Genomic DNA, 21633 nt, shown 5'->3' with positions numbered 1-21633 from the left:
GTATGGCAAAGCTGTATATTGTCTCCCTGCTTATTTAACTTATATGCAGAATTCATCATGCGAAAGGCTGGGCTGGATGAATCCCAAGCCGGAATTAAGATCGCCGGAAGAAATATCAACCACCTCAGATATGCAGATGACACAACCTTGATGGCAGAAGGTGAGGAGGAATTAAAGAACCTTTTAATGGGGCTGAAAGAGGAGCACGCAAAATATGGTCTGAAGCTCAACATCAAACGAAGACCATGGCCACTGGGCCCATCACCCCCTGGCAAATAGAAGGGGAAGAAATGGAGACAGTGAGAGATTTTACTTTCTTGGGCTCCATGATCACTGCAGATGGTGACAGCAGTCACGAAATTAAAAGACGGCTGCTCCTTGGGAGAAAGGCGATGGCAAACCTAGACAGCGTCTTAAAAAGCAGAGACATCACCTTGCCAACAAAGGTCCGTATAGTTAAAGCCATGGTTTTCCCAGTAGTAATGTATGAAAGTGAGAGCTGGACCATAAAGAAGGCTGATCGCCGAAGAATTGATGCTTTTGAATTATGGTGCTGGAGGAGACTCTTGAGAGTCCCATGGACTGCAAGAAGATCAAATGTATCCATTCTTAAGGAAATAAGCCCTGAGTGCTCACTGGAAAGACAGATCGTGAAGCTGAGGCTCCAATACTTTGGCCACCTCTTGAGAAGAGAAGACTCCCTGGAAAAGACCCTGATGTTGGGAAAGATTGAGGGCACAAGAAGGGGACGACAGAGGACGAGATGGTTGGACACTGTTCTCAAAGCTACAAACATGAGTCTGACCAAACTGCGGGAGGCAGTGGAAGACAGGAGTGCCTGGCGTGCTCTGGTCCATGGGGTCACGAAGAGTCGGACATGACTAAACGACTAAACAACAAGGTGAGTGGGGCTGAGAGACTTCAAAAAAAGTGTGACTGGCCCAATGTCACCCAACAGCTGCATGTGGAGGAGCGGAGACGCAAACCCGGTTCCCCAGATTACGAGTCTATCGCTCTTAACCACTACACCACACTGGTGTCTGGTAAGCTATGGGAGTCTCCTGGCCCAGGTTGGTTGGGCTTAAGGAGTGGTGGCAGAGTACTACATGGCAGGGTTGGCTTTAGACACCATTTGTGCCAATAAGAGCTGATTTCTGGGATTTGGGGGTCTAGGTTTTGACAACTATTAGTATATACAAGCAGATAATATAGCGTTGAAGTGTAATACTTCTGTTCAGGATTCCAGCCACTCCATTCCATTTTACCCCCTCTGGTTTTTCATTCCCTCCGCCCCAAAAGTTTAGCCAGCAGTCTGTGCCCACTGAGCACACACAGTTCTCAGTGGATTTTTTTGGGCAGCTCTTACTTCCATCCCTGGCAATATTTATAAACAGCTTCTCAGTGTGAAACATGAAATGACCTATCTAGACATTGTGTGGGTTCCTTCTACTCCTTCCATATTGTGCATTTCTTCCTTGCACTGTTGTGTTCTGGTGCTGCTCGCAGGCTTCTGGTTGGCCACTCTGAAAAAAGGATGCTGGAGCAGGTAGGCCATTGGCCTCACCCAGCAGGGCTATTCTTGGATTCCTTCATCCTTCTTATCCAGGCATTTCACTCCATCCCCACCCCAAAAAAAAAATCAGTCAGCATTTCATGGGTACTAGCCATGCTCAGCCTTCACTAAATTATTACTGGAATATTCTCCCCACATTTTTTCTGTACTTCTGCAAACTGCAGGGTTACCCCATGTCTGCTTATAACACCCTCTTGTGCAGAGGTATGGTTCTGGTTGGTTTAGATTCATTTAGATTTCCTGCTGACAGATCAGCAGAGATCGTGGTATAGAATCCAGGCAATGGGCAATGTATATTTTTTTACACTGGTATGCCCTTCACCCCCTTGGCATTTATTTCCCACCTTTTTCTCTAAGGAGCCTAAGGTGGTGGATATGGTTCTCCTGCTCCCCATGTAATCCCCACAATAAATCTGTGAGGTACGGTAGGCTGAGACTGGGTCAATGAGTGGCCCAAAGTCACCTGGTGAGTTTCATGGCCAAGTGGGGATTTGAACCCTGGTCTCCTAGTCCACCACTCTAACCACTCAACCACACTGACTCTCTGTTACAAAGATGTGCACACACCCATCATCTCTGGCAGGTATCCTCAAAAGAGTCCCTCAAATGCATCATATCCCTTCAAGAAAAATCTGCCTATACAGATATTTCAGAGTAGCTGGAAGTGTTGATATGGAAAAGTGGGGACCTGGAATCTAAAAATCAACAACTGCCAAGTAGTAACATATAACAGGAATCCATTTACACATTATGAGTGGGCAAACATCATGCTAGAATGGTCCCCTTTTCTCTGATAGGCACTAAGTGCCCTCAACTGCACAATAAGAACTGCTTTCATCTCCACACCAGGGGAAGCTGGTTGTATTCAAACTAGAATGCACTCAAGAAAAAGGAGCCACCTTAAGGTACAATGTTGAAGTCGTGTAAAAGTAAGGGTCAGATCTTCGTATACAGTAAATGTGTTCATGCACATATACAGATTCTTCATCAACAGCTTGACTGGTTTTAGGTATGGGCCACATGAAGACAGTCATGTGGAGAATCAGGAAAGGCAGTAACATTTGCAGAACATGACATAGAAACAAAGTCACAACAAGGTGTAACTCCATTGGCATATCTATTAAGATAAACATTTATCCCTGAAATGTTACAGCTATGTACATCCTTAAAATAAAACCCCAGGCCAATTTGCACCCATTCATTACTACTAATGAGCTTATGAAATGGAAAAATGTCCTGCCCCATATCACTGGGAAAGAGATTTGTCTAGTATTTTTAAGGCAGGATACCAGAATCTTTGTCACATTTTACACCACAAAACTTACAATCTCTCTTTGTGGAAGAACTCTTATAAATGACTTAACCTCCAACCTTCTAATGAGAATTATTTCCTGGGTGAGACTTTAAGTGGTTTGCATCTGCTTAGGTCTGTGGTTAATCTGGAAACAAAGGAATTCACAGTTAAACCATGTGTCTCATGTTAGCTAGCATTTATATGGAATTGCATAAATGTGCACATTAAAATGATATAAAAACAAGAAGTCTTGTAACACCTTAAAGACTGAGGCTGCATTCACATAGCAGTTTATTCTATTTTCATGCCTTTTCCCTTTTAAGTTCCACATTACATGTGAGCTTTCACATGACATAAAAGTCACTTCTGGAACTATAGTGGAATATAGGACAAGATTCGTGCTCATTTCCACATTATTTGCTTCCAGAAAAAAAATCCATTTGCAAATAATATGGAAATAAGTGCTAAACCTGCACAATTTTCCACTACAGTCCTGGAACCATCTTTCACATGGTGTGAAAGCTCAGATATAATGTGGAAATTAACAGCTACAGAAAACTAGTGAAAATGGAACAAACTGCTTTGTGAATGCAGCCAAAATTTATTATTACAGGGGAGGTTTTTGTGGACTAACTTAATCTCCATCTTCAAGGTGCCACGGGAGTTCTTGTTGTGCTTGCTGCTACAGACCAGATTGACCATCCTTCTATAAAGTACAAGTTAGAGATAATAACCAGCATACAGTTTGGGGGCTGAATCACCTCCTCTATACTAGCCCTACTGAGACCGCTAAGAACAGTCTTGCTGGTTCAGGCAGATGGTCCATCTAGTCCAGCTTACTGTTCTCACTGTGGCCCAACCAGACGCCTGTGGGAAACCAGCAAGCAGGATTCAACCACAGGAGCCCTCTCCCCTCCTGCGATTTCCAGCGACTGTTATTCAGAAGCACTGCCATGAAGGCAGAGCTAATAGCCATCCATAGCGCTCTCTCTCTCCTCTCCATAAATCTGTCTCATCTTGCCATCTAGGATGTTGGCCATCGCTGCCTCCTGTGGGAGAGAGTTCCATAGTTTAACCCTGAGCTTTTGCATGAAGAAGTACTTCCTTTTATCCGTCCTGAATCTCCCAACGCTCAGCTTCACCGGCTGCCCGCGGTGCCACGAGGGAAGCAACCGTTTCTCTATCCCCTTCCCCCATTGTGCTGCCTCCTCGCTCGCCCTCCCTCTAAAACGGCTAAATCCTGGGCGCGGCTGCCTCAGTTAAGCGGAACTTTGTCCCGCTTCTTCCCCGCATGTCTCCCTGGCAAGCTGCTGTCGCGGCAAGGGCGGGAACCGTTCCCGCCCTGAGGAGAAATAAGGAAAGGTCGACTTTCCTCATTTCATCTCCTCAGCGCTTCCCCACAACCAGAGACACAACTAGGTTCCCGACAGGCTCCTTCTCTAAGCAAAAGAGACCCTCTTCCACGCGCGAGCCGAAAAGAAAGAGAAGGAGGCTCCCGACACCGCCCCCTCGGCTGCCATTTTCCCCACACGGGCCCGGCAGGCCCCGCCTCAGTGCGGTTGTGCGGCGAGGGAAAAGGAGGAGCGACGCGAAGCCGCTTCGAGAGGACGGCGCCGGAAGCTGCACTACAAGGCCTCAGCCGGCCTGAAGAACGCACGAGCGGCGTCGCCTGAGGAGCCGGCTGCCGCGGCTCTCCCCCTGGCGCCCGTCCCGTCTTCCTTTCCCGCTGGGGGCCCTGCGGTGAGTAACGGCTTCACGGGGCTCCCCTGCTCGGGCGGGGAAGGGGAGCCGCCGGCCCTTGCTCCTCCACCTCCTACTCCTCGTGGCAACCCGGGTTGCGAGCATCCCGGCGTTGCTGTTCGCTTGCGTTACCTTTCGCTTACACGGGTGTCTAGGCCTCTTCTCACGTGACGACGGTGCGCTCGGCTCGTCCCCCCTGAGCCAGGCAGGGAGCGCGAGCCTGAGAGGGTCGCTTTCACGTCTGGCTTGCTTGCTTGCCCGCACGTGGGGAACCTTCTCCAGCTGCCTTGTTTTGTGCGGGGAGTGGCTTCGCACGTGACGGCGGTTCGCTTTTCCCCGTATGCGCAGCTCCCTCCATGTTGGGTGCTTAGACGCACTTGAACGTGGAAGTAAATCCCGGTCCTTGAGGGTATGTTCCCACGGAACGACGAGTGACCCCGGGTCTAAAGTTGATGATGGCAGCCTAAGATCTTGAGAGAGATCTTGGAACCACGTGCTGGGATTTAGCCCTGTTGGGTTCCAGAAGCCTCAGACATTATGCACAGAAGGCGGAATTTTACCAGGATCTGCTTTTCCTCCTGGCACGCTAGTAAGGTTGTTTAAACACAAACACACACACCACCCCCTACAAGTGGTGAAATCATTCTTTTCATGCAACTCTTTAAGGGGTGCGTGTGCCATCTCAGGAGCTAGATGTAACAATTTCCATGAGTTATTTTAGGTTTTCTTTTCAAACTCTTAAGCACTACAGTGGAAAAGCAACCTAAACATTCTCTGTTATAATGGTATCATTTAACAAAAATTAGCTATCTTATTAATGTGCTTTACCATCCAATTGTACTTGCAGCCAGGGTTGTTAAAGAATGAAGATCAGGTGACTTTTGCCATATTATCTGTGCAAGTCGTCGTACAAAGGTGATACTGGCATTCTGTTCAGTTGCTGACTGGGAATACTGAACTAGATTGTGAAAGCAAGGCAATTTACCAAGGAATCCAGGCATGTGGTACTGGGAGCACTCACACAAACTGTCTTCCATGCTGAAAACATGTGCAAGGGAATCACAAGGTAGTCCTGCCTTCTGCTGACTACATGTGCATCAGTCCCACATTTGCCAGGTGAAACATGTTCCTGATTGGCTCAGGATTCCCGCTCAGTCTAATGCATGCTTGTACACCCATAGAGTCCCATCCCACAGCCAGCAGTTGAAATGGTGCATAGGGTTAGTAAGTAGCCTTTATTTTTAACGTGCTGAGTTTGACTTCCATTAGGTTCCAGTTCATAGCGATTGGGCTATTATTTGTTGTACCGACAGATATTATGACTGCTGCTCTGTATTTCTGGACAGCATGCACTTTTCAAGTGTTAGTTACCAGCATTCATTTGGAACTGTAAAGACCTAAAATAAATACTATAGCATTTAGTGCATTTCATAGCTGTTGGTGCCTTTTAAAATTATTGCTATATATTATATTCTGTTGTTTCCAACGTTAACAGTTGTATATACAAAGCATTAATTTGTACTTTTGTACAACATTATATATAGTTAAAAACCTAGCCTTCTCAGTCTTACTAACCTTAATTAAAATATATCCTCCAAATTTGAAACTTTAGAACAATTCTTTTATGTATGGAAAAGCATACTGTATCTCTTATTCTGCATTCCTGTAACTTTAACCTGTTTCAGTTTTGGATACTGTATATGCAAAGTTGCCTTTTTCCTTTTTAAATGTTTAAAAGCTGCCTTTCTGGACCAAGTCCACCCATGGTACCCAGTGGGTTAGAATTCTATGCAGACTGTTTAAAAACAACATCATTATAGTATTAAGGTACATACATTGTAGCTCAGTTCTTAAGCCAATGAACATGCCACACCAGAGTGCTTGTATCAATATTCAATATTATTAATACTATACTAATTGGTATTTCTACTGTTTATTTATCTTGATATTAATCAACATAGGCCAAAGCAATACTGGTCTTCTACTGAAACATAATTGCAAGGTCATGGTTTTTTAATTCCAATTTGGCATTGACCACTTTGGTCTTAAGATATATCTGTTTGTTCAACCATAGTTGATTGCATTGTTTGGCACCTTCTTAACTGAATGCATGTAAAATCCTTGTGGCCAGAACAGTTCAAGTGTCTTTAACAGGCCAAGCCCAGCAGCGATAGTGACATGATTTGCTTTGCTTATGACAAATATAGATGTGTGGAAATGCTGAAAGGTTTGGTTTACTTCTTCAGTTTGCAATACTCATTACTACTTTTTCATTACTTTCTTACTAATTTGCAGCAATCCACAGTGCACTTTCTTACACAATTTGTCTGCAGTCTTTTGCCTAACATGTTTTTTATCTTAAGTCAGTTGACCACACACATGAAGTAAGAACACCTATCTTTGTGCTATTGATGGTAGTTCATTTGTACCTGTAACTATTTCAATGGCTTTCTCCAAAATCTGTGAATATCTGTCTGTGTTCAGATTCCTACATTATAAAGAAACCTCTATAAACCTCAGATTCCCAATTCTCCATAATTTTAAGGAAGCATAAAGAACAGTTCACCTCATTTCAGTATTCTGCTGCAAACTAGGCAGGACAGCATTGCTTATAACAGGGGTGCCCAAACTTTTTTCAAAGTGGGCCGGATTTGGTGAAGTGAACATGCGTGAGAGCCTTTTTTTTTTTTTTAGGATTTTACCCCAAAGTTGTTGGGGAGTGTCTGGTTGCAAGATTAGTACCATTTGACCATGAGATTTCCAGCAACCTCCTGGTTTTATATAAACTAAAAAGAAAATTGCAGGTGATTTCTTAAAACCTGGCTTCATAAAGGTGATGTGAAAGAACAAAAACTGTGTTAATATTTGTGCATTATGCAAATGAATACATTTTCCAGTGGGCAGGATACCTATATTGCTGCCAGTGCATTACACATCATTTCACAATCACTCATGCAAATGGTGATTGAAACCATGTGGATGAATCAATCAAAAGTTGAGTCCATAACTACTTGAATTACTAATATGGTAATCTTGTCTGATCAAAGGTATTAACTGCATCTTCACAAAAGAAATGGGCTCTCTTTGCCCACTAAAGTTTATTATGTAGTGTGTTTGTTAGTCTTTAAGGTGCTGCAAGTGTTCTTTTTTGCAAATCAACATTTCTGTCAGGTATTGACATGGGTGTGCATTATTTGTTTGTGTCTCACCTAGTTTAGTCTACTAGTTTAGTTTGTGCTGCTTTAAGTGTCTTGGAGGAAATAATTCAATATCAGTTAAATAAATGAATTACAATATTAAAAGCAATAAAGTTTCTTAATTGCCATTTAATGTTACTAATCCTGAATAGAATATAGAATAGAATAATATATTTATTATTATTATGTATTAAATGAGTTAGTCACTTTATATTGCCCAGGGCAACCCAAAGCAACTTACAACCAAACATACAATAAACCACACTTAGGTACATTAAAACCAAGGGGAAAGAGGAATACATTTTTCAAATCCCACTCACTTCTAAAAGGCACAGATAGTTAAAGGCCAAAGTATCATTATGGCTGCTAAATCTGGAGATCAGCCAGAAATCAAGGTTGTAGGGCACTGATTAATTGAAACAGTGTCTGACCAGTCATTTCCATAGGTAGTCCTGAAGTAAAAGCATGTATTTGTTATTAAACTGTTATAAAATAGTTTGTGCTATTGTCTTCAGCTATTTCACACCAATAGTTCAGTGAAAGTATTACCACTGACTGCACCATTTTTAGGACAGTGATTCACAATTGGTTTGAAAGCTAGTGTGAGGTTATAGTTATGGACTATGTTCTATGCCTGTTTTAGAACACTGATCTTAAAAATGAGATATTTAACAGTAGCTTGAGTATACATAAAGATAGGAAAAAGTGTTGCTGTTTCAGTGCTTACTCTGTTTCTGTCAGTGGTCTTATGTGGACAAGCTGACTGGAGATGAATCCAAGCAAGGCTGTTCTAACAATGACTAGCAGGCTTGTACTCTTTTTAGGAGGGGTCAGGCTGCTATTGGGTCTTCTAAGCATTTGAAAGGAGATCTAGGGGAAGTCAGAAAATTGCAGACCAGCTAGCCTAGCTTCTGTCCAGATGAATCGATGGAAACCATTATTAAAGATATAAACAATCCTTTTGAAGTCCTGCTTCGCCAACATTTTACTGCTCTTTGCCTTCATCTACATGCTTACTGACACCGCAAGCTGATAGATATTGTAAGTGTTGGCTTCTAAAAAGCTTTTAACAAAGTCCATAGCCAAAAGCATTTATTTAGAACTTAGCAGTCAAGGGATATGTAGATAGATCCTCTTACGGATTAGAAACTGGTTAAAGAACAAGAAAGTAGTTCTGATAATAGAGGGAAGTAAGAAGTGAGATATCCCAAGAATCTTCATTGGGATCAATGCTATTTAACACGTTGCTAAATTGTTAGGAGGAGGGTGATGAGCTGGTCAAGTTTGTAGATGGCACCAGATTATTCAGGGTGGTGGTAAAACCCATGGACTGTGAACCGCTCCAGAAGGCTCCAAACTAAGTAAGTGGGCAACAGAATGGCAAGTGGGGTTCACTGTAAGTCTAACATAAATTCATACATGAGCAAGAATTTTGAACTTCACTGATGGAATCTGAACTGGCGAGGAAAGAAACTTTGGCATTGCCATGAAGGCTCTCTGAATAAATCAACTCAGAACATATCTGTCACAGGAAAGACAAATTTCATGGTAGGGATTTTCTCACCATTTGTGACTGTTTTTGACATTGATTTTAAAAGCTGAAGAGTATGTTATTTCAATGTTTTTGGCATTGGTTTTAAAAGCTGAAGAGTACCATATTTTTCGCCCTATAGGACGCAATTTTCCCCCTCCAAAAATGAAGGGGAAATGTGTGTGCGTCCTATGGGGCGAATGCAGGCTTTCGTTGAAGCCTGGAGAGCGTGGGGGTTGGTGCGCACCGACCCCTTTCGCTCTCCAGGCTTCAGGAAGCTCTCCGCAAGCCGTGGGAGCCCGGTGCGAAGTTGCGCAGCTCTCACACGGCTTGTGGAGAGCTGCCTGCATCCTGAAGCTTGGGGCGCGCTCAGCGCGGGCAGATATCCGCAAACCTGGGGACACCGGCGTGACTTTCCGCCGGGCTCCCTAGGCTTGCAGATAGCAGCCTGTTCTGGGGACTGGGGTCGGGGGAAGCCCGAGCTTCCCCCAGCCCTGCGCCTGGGGGGGGAATTTTTTTTTCGTTATTTCCCCTCCAAAAAACTAGGTGCGCCCTATGGGCCGAAAAATACGGTATGTTATTTCAGAATGAAATGGGTTTTAGTTTAGCACAAGCTAGCTCTGAACTAACTAGCTTTCGTGCATTGCTTGTATGCAGATCCTTTCAGAATTACTGTGTTTTTATTATTTCTCTTCTCTGCTGTTGATGCTGTGATAGCGTATCTGCCCTCCCATGAAAATATTGAATGGCAAAGTACAAGAGAAACACAAAAGACTATTGAACTGAATTGTACCTAGTGAGTTTCTGTTTACACTAGCTTTTTAAAGACCCAGTTTATATATGACCCAGATAACAGGAAAGTTCTTTACCTGTGTAAGCATTTCAAGTACTTCATGGTCATATTTAAATCCACATCACAGCAACCCATATATGTTTAATGTGAGCTAACATGGTAGTGGCATGCATATGCCCATGCTGTTGACTGTCAGAATGCTATTGGCACATACATATGATCTGGTGCATGTTTACTTTAACATGAGAGAAATGAAACGCATAATCAAATGAGTTTTCTGCCCACCCCAAAATGGCTCAGGTCAGACATAAGTTGGGCACAGCTGAGGTCTGGCTTGCACCTAATGCTGGCTGATCACTAACTAGAGAATGGGAGAAGGGAAGGAGGGGATGTACACATGATCATGTCTGCAGGAGCTCCCAGTATATCTATAGTTATTTGATTGGGCATCATTGTACCTGCATCATCCGTGGCACATACACTATAGGCAAGACTTTCTGCCTAACTTGTTAGCACTATATCAGGCAGTGTTGTCTATTTGCTTGGGCTGAAATGTGAACAGCAGTTTTCGTAGCACACCCAGTGTAGAGCACCTAGGATGACATGATGCAGTTTTTGTCATCTTCCCTAGATTGTGCCACAAGTCGCTTAATTGCTTTGCAGGTGGATCAGGAACAATATTTTCAAGAGCTGTTGGGGCTATTAATTCATCTGTTTATATTCCAAATACGAACTTCAAGTCGAGTTAGTTGCTTTACACGCTTGTAGGTTTTTGGTGTGGGTTCTCTCTCACTCACACAGACGCACATTTCTTTATATGGTTTTCTTGATTTAAGGAAACGCATTTACTTCTATGCCACAAAAAAATCTTTCTTTAATGTGCTTTCTAAAAATTGCTCTTGGGGTGGAAAAAAAGCTTATTTAACTTTTCTTGTTCACTTCTTATTTTTCAGAGTATATGGGGAAAAAATCCTTAGGACTGTTGAAAAATTGCAAGTGACATGATAATTTGGCCAGTGCCTCAGAATGATGGATTGCCAGAAGATTGGAAATGGTTTGCAAGTGACTGGTATAGGGGCATCTGCACTCCACATGGTGGGGTATTTGGGAAAAGTCAGTTCAGTTCTCTTTCACATTGTGCAAAGTTCTCTTTTTTCATTCCTCCTCCTCAAGTCTGAGAGAGTTTTTCATTTCTATTGGTCTAATTTATATGACATTACCAAAAAAAAAATTGTAAAATTTATTTTTCCACGGAAATCTTACTGAAATGGCGAAAGATTTACTTTCAAATGTTGTTACCTATTCCCCAAAAGTTTATGAACACATTTGATCTATTGCTGGTTATATTTTCACGGTCAGACCGATGGTAAAGGCTATTTTGTTCAGTGCATATAGCCCGAACAGTCAATATAAAAGCCAATTTATGTATAGTATCGTTTGCTCTCATCTGTATTTGATTTCTTATGTTTCACTGCTGTCAGATTTAACTCTGAAACACATAAATGCTATGAAAGTCATTTTACCATGTTTTGATATTTGGCCTCTCAAGAATAACACATTTGTTCTTTGTTTTACATCACTTCAGGACTGCAGTTCTGCAGAAGTAACTCTCGATGGAAGTTGCCCAGCTTGCAAAAAGACGGGCCTCATACGAGGTTTAAGAATATATCACATCAGTTTTGAAGAATCTATTTTCTTGTGTGAAAATCCACAGGTGCATCACTCTTTCTTGTTGAGTTGGGATTGGTCCAATTTTCCTATAATCCATAATTCTTAATCTGAACACTTATGCTAATTTCCTAAGTAGTTGCCATAACGTTTTATAACTGGGTATCTCTTTGGCATATAAAATAATGGTTTCATTAAACCACGTTATGTTTGAATAGATAGATTATGGCTTGTGCTTAGGGATGAACAGGGAGAGAAAAGTGGTGGTTGTGGGAGGAGGAAAGGCTAAATCAGTAGGAGAATCTGGGAGGGCGGTGATCTAAGGGTACATAGCCTAAGCGCAGATTAATCCAAGCCTAATTCATCAAAACTAGAAATTTCATTCCTTTATGTAAAAGTAAAAAAAAAAAGACGACAGCATCAATAAGCACATCAAATGTCCAGAAAAACATTTCAGAAATATCCTGTCAAAAAATAGTGAGAGAAAAACCAAATATTACTTTGCAGATACCCTCTTTCAAGCCAATTTTTATGTTTCTAAAAATGTTTCTGATTTCGATGAACCAGTTTATAGTATCGTTGACTGTGAAGGGTTCTGGAATTCTAAAGAGAACTTACTATCTCAGAGAACTGCTATTTAAAACACATTTGGATTTTATTCATTTTTCATTAGGTGTTGCATAGCTGTTGTTTCTATATACAGCCCTCAATTGTTTCTATATACAGCCCTCTATCTTTGTGTTACCCTCCTTCTCTTTTTCAGTGCATCTACCCTCTGGGATTTGAACCACTAAGCAGCATTATAATTCCTACTGATAAAAAGGATTCTCCATCTCAGGGCACTTGTAGGAAAAGAAAGTCATCTGACACAAGCCGGGTAACCTCTGCTGTTCCCCAACACTTAAAACTGACAAGGACTGATAACTTGATAGAAAATGAGAAGGCGTTCAAACCTGATCTTGCTCCCAAGTGCAATGGAGATAATCTGTTTGGGACTCGGTCAGGGCAGCCTGACTTTCCAGAAGCTAGTCAGCCGAACTTTAATAGTGCAACAGAATCCATGGAGCAGCAAATGGGCATGAAAATGGCAGCTCAAGGAAGTTCACCGGAAATTTTCAGTGTTCAGGCACAGCTTTTGTCAGATCCTGAAATTGGTTCATCATTGTCTCAAATTCTGCATCAAGACAAACCATCTCGGCCAGAGCCATTGTGGCTTCAGTGGAGGAATGTGTACGCTCTCTGCTGGTTAGATTGCATTCTGTCAGCCCTAGTGCATTTAGAAACACTAAGAATGATTCTGAGAGGATCAGTCTTGGAAAACGTATCTGTAATCCAGAGCCTATTTGCAAAATATAATGAAGCAACTGCACTTGTGAATACTTGCCAACGAGGTAAGCCAAACACAAGTGTCTTTTTTCCTTTGCTGTCAAAATAATTTTTTTAAGAAGAGAAATCAGTGGGGTGTATAGAACTCTGGGCCTTGGACAATGCAGCTGTTTCTTTTATAGTCGGCATAACGGTTTAAAATCCATGCAGGCCTTACAGCCTCCTTAGATCAAAACCTGTTCCCCCAATAGAACAGCAGCATGGGCAGTTGCTCATCCTTCTTTTCCCTCTACCATGAATGGCATCAGAATCTGCCCAGTGTGATTAGATACATCAGATGATGCAATGCTTGCTTTGTGAAGGCATCATGCTGTTTATTGACCTAAGATACTTGCATGGAGTTTGGAGTTTGTGCAATGCATTTTTGAATGTTGCTTTTTGGTTATGCTTTCCACATCAGCTTTTCTGTTAAGGAACATCTGAATTGTTTCCTTCAGAACCTTCAGTGCACTGAAGATGATTCCAGAGCATGTTCCAGCTCACATGCTTGGTTCAGATAAAGTACCAGGTAGACTCTCAGAGCTTCATTGTAGCTCTGCTGGGAGCGAAAGTTTACCCTATAACACACTCATCTCCTCTAGCTTTATGTTCCAGGGAAAGATCAGTAGTGATTGTTAGCTGTCTTCCATTGACTCTTGTCTGACATTTCTCTTTGATGGGTGCCTGATAAGCTTCTGAAGACACCATTGCTCTCCAGGAAGCAATTTGAAAGCCACTTCATGAGAGGCAAGGCAGAGCTTTGGCAGGTGCCCTAGTTGATTTAAGTGTTTCACACCACTTGCCATTAGCTTTGGATAGTTGTTTATAGAGATGGGTGCATTAATCTGATTTCGCAGCACTGGAGATATTTGTGAGCATCTGTATAGATGTATAGCCATAAACAGCTACATAACAAATAGGATAATTACATCTATTTAATAGCGTTACCAGCTCAATGACAATGTTAACGTGGTATATATACATACATTAATAAGTGGAATAAATACTCAGTTATTGTTGGTACAGAATAAAAAAATGGCAGTTCCTGGAGACAAAATGTTGATGGATCATTCTGCTTTTTGCAGGTGAATGTGTTTCGGAAGTTCCTTTGGATGTTCTTTCGAGAGCTGAATCACACTTGAATGAAATCAGAAATACAATTTTTGTCCAGCTTCAGCCACAGCTTAAATGTAAATTAGGTAAGTAATTGCTAAAGGGTTTTTCATTATTGTCGTTGTTATTATTTTACATATAACAGTGCTAAGTTTCCAAATGTGACAGTAAACTAGTGCCAAACCTTTCTTTTTTTCCTGTATTGTAAAGTTCCTTTATCTTTAGATTCTTTGTGGGTCCAGAGAGAGTCATTCCTCAAGAGTTCTGTGCTAATATATTACAATGCTAGTACTTCCTTTCTGTCCATCAGCTGCAAACTACTTTTCGTTGTCATTAGCTTCAGATTGGATTCCGGTTTCAATGATCTAATACCTTTGTGTGTTCTAGCTGTTTTCTGGGCCATTGATTCCTCAGTTAGGCATAAGGAGAATACTATTGAATCAGATCAAAGGTCCATCTACTCCAGCATTTGGCTTCCCACAGTGGTCAACCAGATGCCTTGGGCAAGTTCTGAAACTGAGTGTGAAGGTCGTGCCTTTTTCAATTAATATTTAAGGGTATACTGCCTCTGAACATGCCGATTCCATTTAAGACATGGGAAGCTGCTTTATATGGAATCAAGCCTTTGGTTCGCCTCAGTGTTGTTTTCACTGACTGGTAGCAGCTCTCTGGGATTTCAGGCAGGGTTCTCTCCCATCCTCACCTGGAGATGCCAGAGATTGAACCTGGGACATTCTGCATGCAAAGCAGATGCCCTACCACTGAGTTATGGCCCTAACTTAACATAGGGTTCCTTGTTAATATACCTTCACCAGATTTTCTAGCTAAGTAGTAAATGCTCAGAGTTTGTTTAATATAGGAAGCAAAATGCACAATTCTTAGATATTTAAATGACTTAAAAAGTATACAATTCAATGCAAAATTCAGGTATCTTTAGACCTTCGTACTTTCGTTGTTTGAACAGAAAGCACGCTTCATGAGCCTGTGCACCAGCGTTTGTAAGAATTGGCCCTTGTAAGTGCTTTCTGAAATATGTGAAACATCTTTTGAAGAGTCACTAGATTTTGGCCATGTTCAGCAAGGTATTTTACATTATTTTAAAAGGACCTGGATAGCTCAGTTAGTTACCTTTGAAGGTGACCCGGAAACTGCAATTAATCCAGAATGCGGCAGCTAGACTGGTGACTGGGAGTGGCCGCCGGGACCACATAACACCGGTTCTGAGAGATCTGCACTGGCTCCCAGTACGTTTCCGAGCATGATTCAAAGTGTTGGTGCTGACCTTTAAAGCCCTAAACGGCCTCGGTCCTGTATACCTGAAGGAGCGTCTCCACCCCCATCGTTCAGCCCGGACACTGAGATCCAGCGCCGAGGGCCTTCTGGCGGTTCCCTCATTGCGAGAAGTGAGGCTACAGGGAACCAGACAGAGGGCCTTCTCGGTAGTGGCGCCCGCCCTGTGGAACGCCCTCCCATCAGATGTCAAAGAGATAAAGAATTACCTGACATTCAGAAAACATCTTAAGGCAGCCCTGTTCAGGGAAGTTTTTAATATGTAATGCTGTACTGTTTTTAACACTGATTGGGAGCCGCCCAGAGTGGCTGGGGAAACTCAGCCAGATGGGCGGGGTATAAATAATAAATTATTATTATTATTATTATTATTATTATTATTATTATTATTATATTATTATTATTATTATTATTATTATTAGGGTATGGTGTTTATAATGCGAAGGTTGCAGGTTCGATCCCTGTATGGACCAGCTGCATATTCCTGCATTGCAGGGGGTTGGACTAGATGGTCCTCATGGTCCCTTCCAACTCTCTGATTCTATGAAACATAGTAAAATGCTTTTACTGTCCTGTAGGGCACTTTCATGTATCTCAACCGCTTTCTTTTCTTCAAAGGTAACAAGGAAAGCCCAGTGTTTGCATTCCCTCTACTTTTAAAGAAGGATCCTCAAACAGAAAAACTGTTTCTCCACTCTTATTCATGGAAGTTCGAATGCTCACAGTGTGGCTACCAAGTCAATGACAGGTTAGTTTCTGCTGAAGTTCTTTCTCGTCTTCCTTAATACAAGCACATGTTAATCTTCAAATCAGCATGGATGTCTTTATATTTTTCTCTGCAAACAGAACATGTGCAGGATTGATGGGGTGTTATGAGCATGCCATACGTCTTCTTTCACAGCGTAGCATAAAATGTTGTGTTTGCTGTCAGAAAAGACAAGCTAGCTCTGCAGCACTTGATAATTCCTGAGTTTTTCTTGCTGTTGGTCAGGATTGATCCTGCCAGTTAAAGTGTGCATTCAGAGCAAATGACAGTAGCCCAAACATCATGTTTAGCCTCAACATAAATGAGGTTCCCAGATACATCCCATTCTACTTGATTCTATTCCCTGGTAAAGACACCAAGTCCAGGAGCATAATATCTCACCCCATATTGACAGACATTCCCTCCAATGGCTACCGTATTTTTCGCTCTATAACACGCACCCGACCATAACACGCACATAGTTTTTAGAGGAGGAAAATCCGTAGGCATGCCACCCGTGGGCATTCTCTCCATAACACGCACAGACATTTCCCCTTACTTTTTAGGAGGAAAAAAGTGAGTGTTATGGTGCAAAAAATACGGTATTTGCTAGCCTAAACAACCAGCATATTTTGCTGGCAGTACAGTACTCCAAGGCTATGTTCACATGCAGGGGAGAATCATGTACACATCCACAGATATCTTTTCTGTTTCTGTTGCAGACATGCCACTGCTTACAGTCAAGCTTACTTTAAACTGGAAAATTCATTGTTCATTGTATTTCAGTCACCTGCAAGCAGCAGGTATATGTTCCTGTAGCTTTTTAAAACTGTTGCATGGGGTAAACGTTCCCACCCTAGGACAATCCCTGAAATTTGCCAGTATTTACTTCTTTAACTTGGAACTTAAAATTACATTTAAGCTTTGGGTTGCAGCAGGTTCAGAGCAATTTTGAATGTGGATCATTCATATGAATGACTTCTGGATGTCCCAGGTTTAGCTTGGCAATAATTTTCTCACAGCACTGGATCATTTCTTATTTCAGGTGTCAGAAGACATTGACAACATTTACAAATATCATCCCAGAATGGCACCCGCTGAAAGCTGTTCATACTGGTCCCTGTAATAACTGTCATCACAAATCTCAAAGAAGAGAAATGGTTTTAGAAAAGTAAGTGTGAACCATATTAAGCTGCTGATGTGAGTAAAACTACATCACAGGTGGACAATGAGCTGCTGCTAGTATGAAAATGCAGTTCTGGCATAATATTAGTAGCCTTGCTGGGTCCCATCATGTAACTATGAATTTGCCAGCTAGACATCTGTGCCTACTTCCAAGGTTCTGCTCTTTGAAAACCATGGTTTATGGAATCCCATTCTATAAGCTCTCAAATAGTCTATTTGGGTGGTTTTATAAAAAGCTTTTGAGACACTTATGAAACTTTCATAAATGGAGTTTCCTAAGCAGCTAGTTGCTAATTCTGTTGTGTGTGGATGATGTGTCCAATATTAATAATGCTATAAGTTACATAGTTCTGTCTACGGCCATACTACCCTGAACACGCCCGATCTCGTTTGATCTTGGAAGCTAAGCAGGGTCAGGCCTGGTTAGTACTTGGATGGGAGACCGCCTGGGAATACCGGGTGCTGTAGGCTTAAAAAAAAAAGGGGGGAAAAAAAGATAAGTTACATAGTTCTAAAGCTACAAATTGTTGTTTCTTTGGTAGTGTTTCCTCGGTACTTATGATGCACTTTGTGGAAGGCTTGCCACGTAATGATCTGGAGACCTACTCATTTCAGTTTCAAGGAGATTCCTACCAAGTAACAGCTGTTGTTCAGTATCAGGAGGAGGCAAGACACTTCATAACATGGATCTCGGATTCAGATGGTAAGTACAGTGCACTCTTGTCACCTGTCCTTCAATAGGTGTCTGTCTGCACAGGCTGGTGGAAAGAAAGCAGGAAACACATGTAAAAGAAAAAGCTTACTGAGCAGAGTGTTTCAGCCCTCTCAAGTCCTCATCAGGAAATTTCAAAGGCAGAAGTTCAATCTTGTTTTGTTTCTACTTTTTCCTTTTAGCTCCCCTGCAATTCGCCTGGGACTTTCTCTTTTTGCTGCAAGTCCTGGTTGGTAGCCTCAGATGATTCTGGGAAGAAAAGCAAGAGATTAGGAACCCATAACTCAGGCATAGGCAAACTTGGCCCTCCATATGTTTTGGAACTACAACTCCCATCATCCCTAGCTAACAGGGCCAGTGGTCAGGGATGATGGGAGTTGTAGACCCAAAACATCTGGAGGGATGAGCTTGCCCATGGCTGCCATAAGTAGTAGACCAGTTAGCAGTATGTGTGCTGTTCTGTTGTACGTTTTTCTAACCCAGTATACATAAGTTATCACTGTTTCATAATAAGTAGTTCCAGCACACTCACGTCCATTATCCCCTTGCCAATTCTGTCCCAAAAGGCACCTGGGAGCCTCCCACAGTAATGAGGAGGGTTTTCCCTCAAAACCCTTCTCAGAGAGGACCAACAATTCTGTCTTCTACTGTGTGGTGATCCAAGGTTAAGATAAGAGAAAGCTCGAAAACCGTTCCTATATCAGTCCTATAGCCAGTCATCCGGATAGCTCAGTTGGTTAGAGGCTGCAGGTTTGATTCCCTGTAAGGGACAACTGCATATTCCTGCATTGCAGGAGGTTGGACTAGATGACTCAGGGTCCCTTCCAACTCTATGATTCTATGAAAGTACAGTGGTACCTCGGGTTAAGTACTTAATTCATTCCGGAGGTCCGTTCTTAACCTGAAACTCTTCTTAACCTGAAGCACCACTTTAGCTAATGGGGCCTCCCGTGCCACTGCTGCACGATTTCTGTTCTCATCCTGAAGCAAAGTTCTTAACCCAAGGTATTATTTCTGGGTTAGCGGAGTCTGTAACCTGAAGTGTATGTAACCCGAGATACCACTGTAGTACTCATATCCATTATTAGGAACACTTTCTGGTGAGGTGAAATAAATGTTCACATCAGACTTGTAAATAACTGTTTTCTTGATCTCCGGTGGTGAGTAAAAATTGCTTCCAGTCAGGGAAGCCATTGTAAAGTGGTAGAGAATTGGAGACCATTTGTGACTTACATAGGTATGTGTGGGCGGGCAGGCTAGTTGCTGTTTATTTTTGTGGATATATTTCAAAGCTGGTTTATCCAGTAAAGTGCCGAAATACTTTGAAATGAATAGAACAGTGATTTCCAGAGAACTGTGATGAGGGATTATGCATCCTAAAATTCTGAACTGTTCATTTCTCATTTTCAGAAACATGGCTTGAGTGTGATGACTTAAAGGGTTCGTACTCTAGAAGACACAAGATCTTTGGCGTTCCCCCTTCAGAGATTCACATCGTCATCTGGGAAAGAAAACCGCCACGATTGACAAATGGTCTGGACTCGCAGCTAGAAAGTGAAGTGGCTACGAATTTTCCTTTGCTAAAAGCACAGTCAAATTCTCCATTTAAATATGCTGATGGCAAGGCTGGCAGCAACGCACCTTTAATTTATCACACTGACGATAACTTGAATGTACACACAAATGAGACACAAAACTTGATTGCAAGTAACAACAGTAATTTGCTTTGTGGCTTGGAAAACCTGGCCAATGATGATGTTGTAACTTTGACTCTTGTACAAGTTCCACTTGACTCTGAAGGTAAACCACTGGACGAAAGCCGTGCAGTAGAAAATAACATGACAGTCAGAACGGACACATCGCAGCTGCATGATCCTGGTGGAGTTAAAGTTTCTCCAACTACTTCTGAAAGAGATGTTGCTGGGAAGGAGTGCAAGTTACTTGAAAATGGCAGCATTCCCTTGCATCAAGGGCAGCAAAACAATGCAAGTAACATGCTTATAATGCCGGTCGTTTCTCTGAGCAATGGCCATTATTCACCAGAAATGTTACCAGTTCAAGGGGCAGAACCTGACGTTCCGATCAAAGATAGCAGCAGCTTGGACACAACAAATCAAGAAAACAAATCCAGCAGAACAAAAGCAGGGAATAGTGTACAGATAACACATAGTACTGTAGAACACTGGAGAGAAGCAACAGCAAATTCCCAGGCTAGTGCTGCTTCTTCCCCAAGCAGTTATTCTCACTCGGTCCCTAAAAATGGAACGAAGTCATTCACAGGCAGTTGGGTAAAGGGTTTACTTGAAAGATCTCATCCTCTCATGCCCAAAAGTTTATTAACCTATAATAACACGGAGATCTGTAAAAAGCCCATTAAAAAAGAAACTCGCTTCACTTCACTTGGTAGAAAGGCAAGCCACTTTCATGGTTTTCAAGCAAAACATTCAAAAAACCAAAGGGAGAAGATAACGGAGAGGGCATTAGATTCTTCTTATACGGCTCCTCCTCCAAGACCCCCTATAGAAAAGCATCACATTGTTGGAAGCAAAAGAACTGTGGTGGAGAGCGCTGGCTCACTGGTTGCTTTGGGTAACCAGATTGGGCCTAAACCAAGCCACAATAAAACTGAAAGCTTTACATCGGCTGAGAATGTTGAAGAGTCAAGCGTTACAATAGCACACCGACTGCGCCTACAACTTCAGCAGCAGCTGAAAGCTAAGAAGGAGAAACTGGCTTCGCTAGATAAGGTGGCGAAGGCTCAGGTGCGAAACAGGCGCTCTCCCAAGAAAAGGATGAAGGATCAGTCACAGCTTCAATCCCAGAAAGAAAGTGACTCCCTGCAGAGCTTGTTAAATGCCCTGCAGCACCAAATTGATGTTGAAGATAGTAAATCTGTGAATTCTCTAAGCACCAGTACCTCCCAGTGTAGCAGTTCAAGTTTTGATGACATTTTATCTGAGCTGCTGTCTCCCACTACATCTGTTGCTTCCATGGAACTTCCACAAGAAGAAGAATGTGGATATGGTGCACAGGAAATAAACCATGACCATAATTATCATAGTCCAGTAAAGGAAAATGGATATGAGAACCATACAGATCTGTCACTTAAATCATCCCCCAAGAAACTCAATTTTGAAAGTCCAACAAAACAATTTAGTCTAGAAGAACTGTTGCCTAGTTCAATGCTGAATTCAATAATGGCTGACACTCAAGACTTGCATCACTTTGATGAAACTCTCTTAGCATGGTGAATTGTGTTTTAACAATTTCACATGTTTCTGTTAGATGGCTTTAAAGCAAAGCATAACTTGTGTTCCAAGCTAATTTTGCACATGGTGGTTCTTTGGATTTTTTAAAAATGTGAAAGTTTTTTTTTTTCTATGAGGTTGGTTTATTATTATTATTAATAAATTAAGACAAACTGGAA

At 42.1% G+C, this 21633-nt stretch overlaps 1 protein-coding gene and 1 pseudogene across 11 annotated transcripts in view; one reads left to right on the top strand and one right to left on the bottom strand.

Moving 5' to 3' along the window:
- Nucleotides 1–7312, bottom strand: part of LOC309368986 (ras-related protein Rab-9B pseudogene) — a 14312-nt pseudogene extending 7000 nt beyond the window's left edge. The window contains exons 1-3 of one of the 8 annotated variants that reach the window (XR_014173469.1): nt 6926–7311; nt 4740–6891; nt 2899–3012 (exon numbers count right to left, since the gene is read on the bottom strand). The product of XR_014173469.1 is annotated as a ras-related protein Rab-9B pseudogene (transcript). Of the gene's footprint in view, nt 1–2898; nt 3013–3501; nt 4443–4739 lie in introns of those variants that run through there. The other 7 variants (XR_014173462.1, XR_014173465.1, XR_014173467.1 and 4 more) reach the window with 7 other exon arrangements.
- Nucleotides 4468–21633, top strand: USPL1 (ubiquitin specific peptidase like 1). 3 transcript variants are annotated; one of them, XM_081909340.1, is made up of 9 exons: nt 4468–4607; nt 11082–11241; nt 11714–11842; nt 12560–13187; nt 14247–14360; nt 16183–16312; nt 17355–17480; nt 18037–18197; nt 19617–21633. In XM_081909340.1, the coding sequence occupies exons 2-9, from the start codon at nt 11155–11157 to the stop codon at nt 21455–21457; spliced, it is 3216 nt and encodes a 1071-aa protein (XP_081765466.1). In that variant the 5' UTR covers nt 4468–4607; nt 11082–11154; the 3' UTR covers nt 21458–21633. The 3 variants fall into 3 exon arrangements, with proteins under 3 accessions (XP_081765466.1, XP_081765465.1, XP_081765464.1); XM_081909339.1 differs by lacking the exon at nt 4468–4607 and having other exon boundaries at nt 9902–11241; XM_081909338.1 differs by lacking the exons at nt 4468–4607; nt 11082–11241 and having other exon boundaries at nt 11357–11842.

The sequence above is a fragment of the Podarcis melisellensis genome (genome assembly GCF_964234715.1).
Source record: "Podarcis melisellensis genome assembly, chromosome: 4".
Taxonomy (NCBI): Eukaryota; Metazoa; Chordata; class Lepidosauria; order Squamata; family Lacertidae; genus Podarcis; species Podarcis melisellensis.
This window is presented reverse-complemented; position numbering and strand designations above follow the sequence as displayed.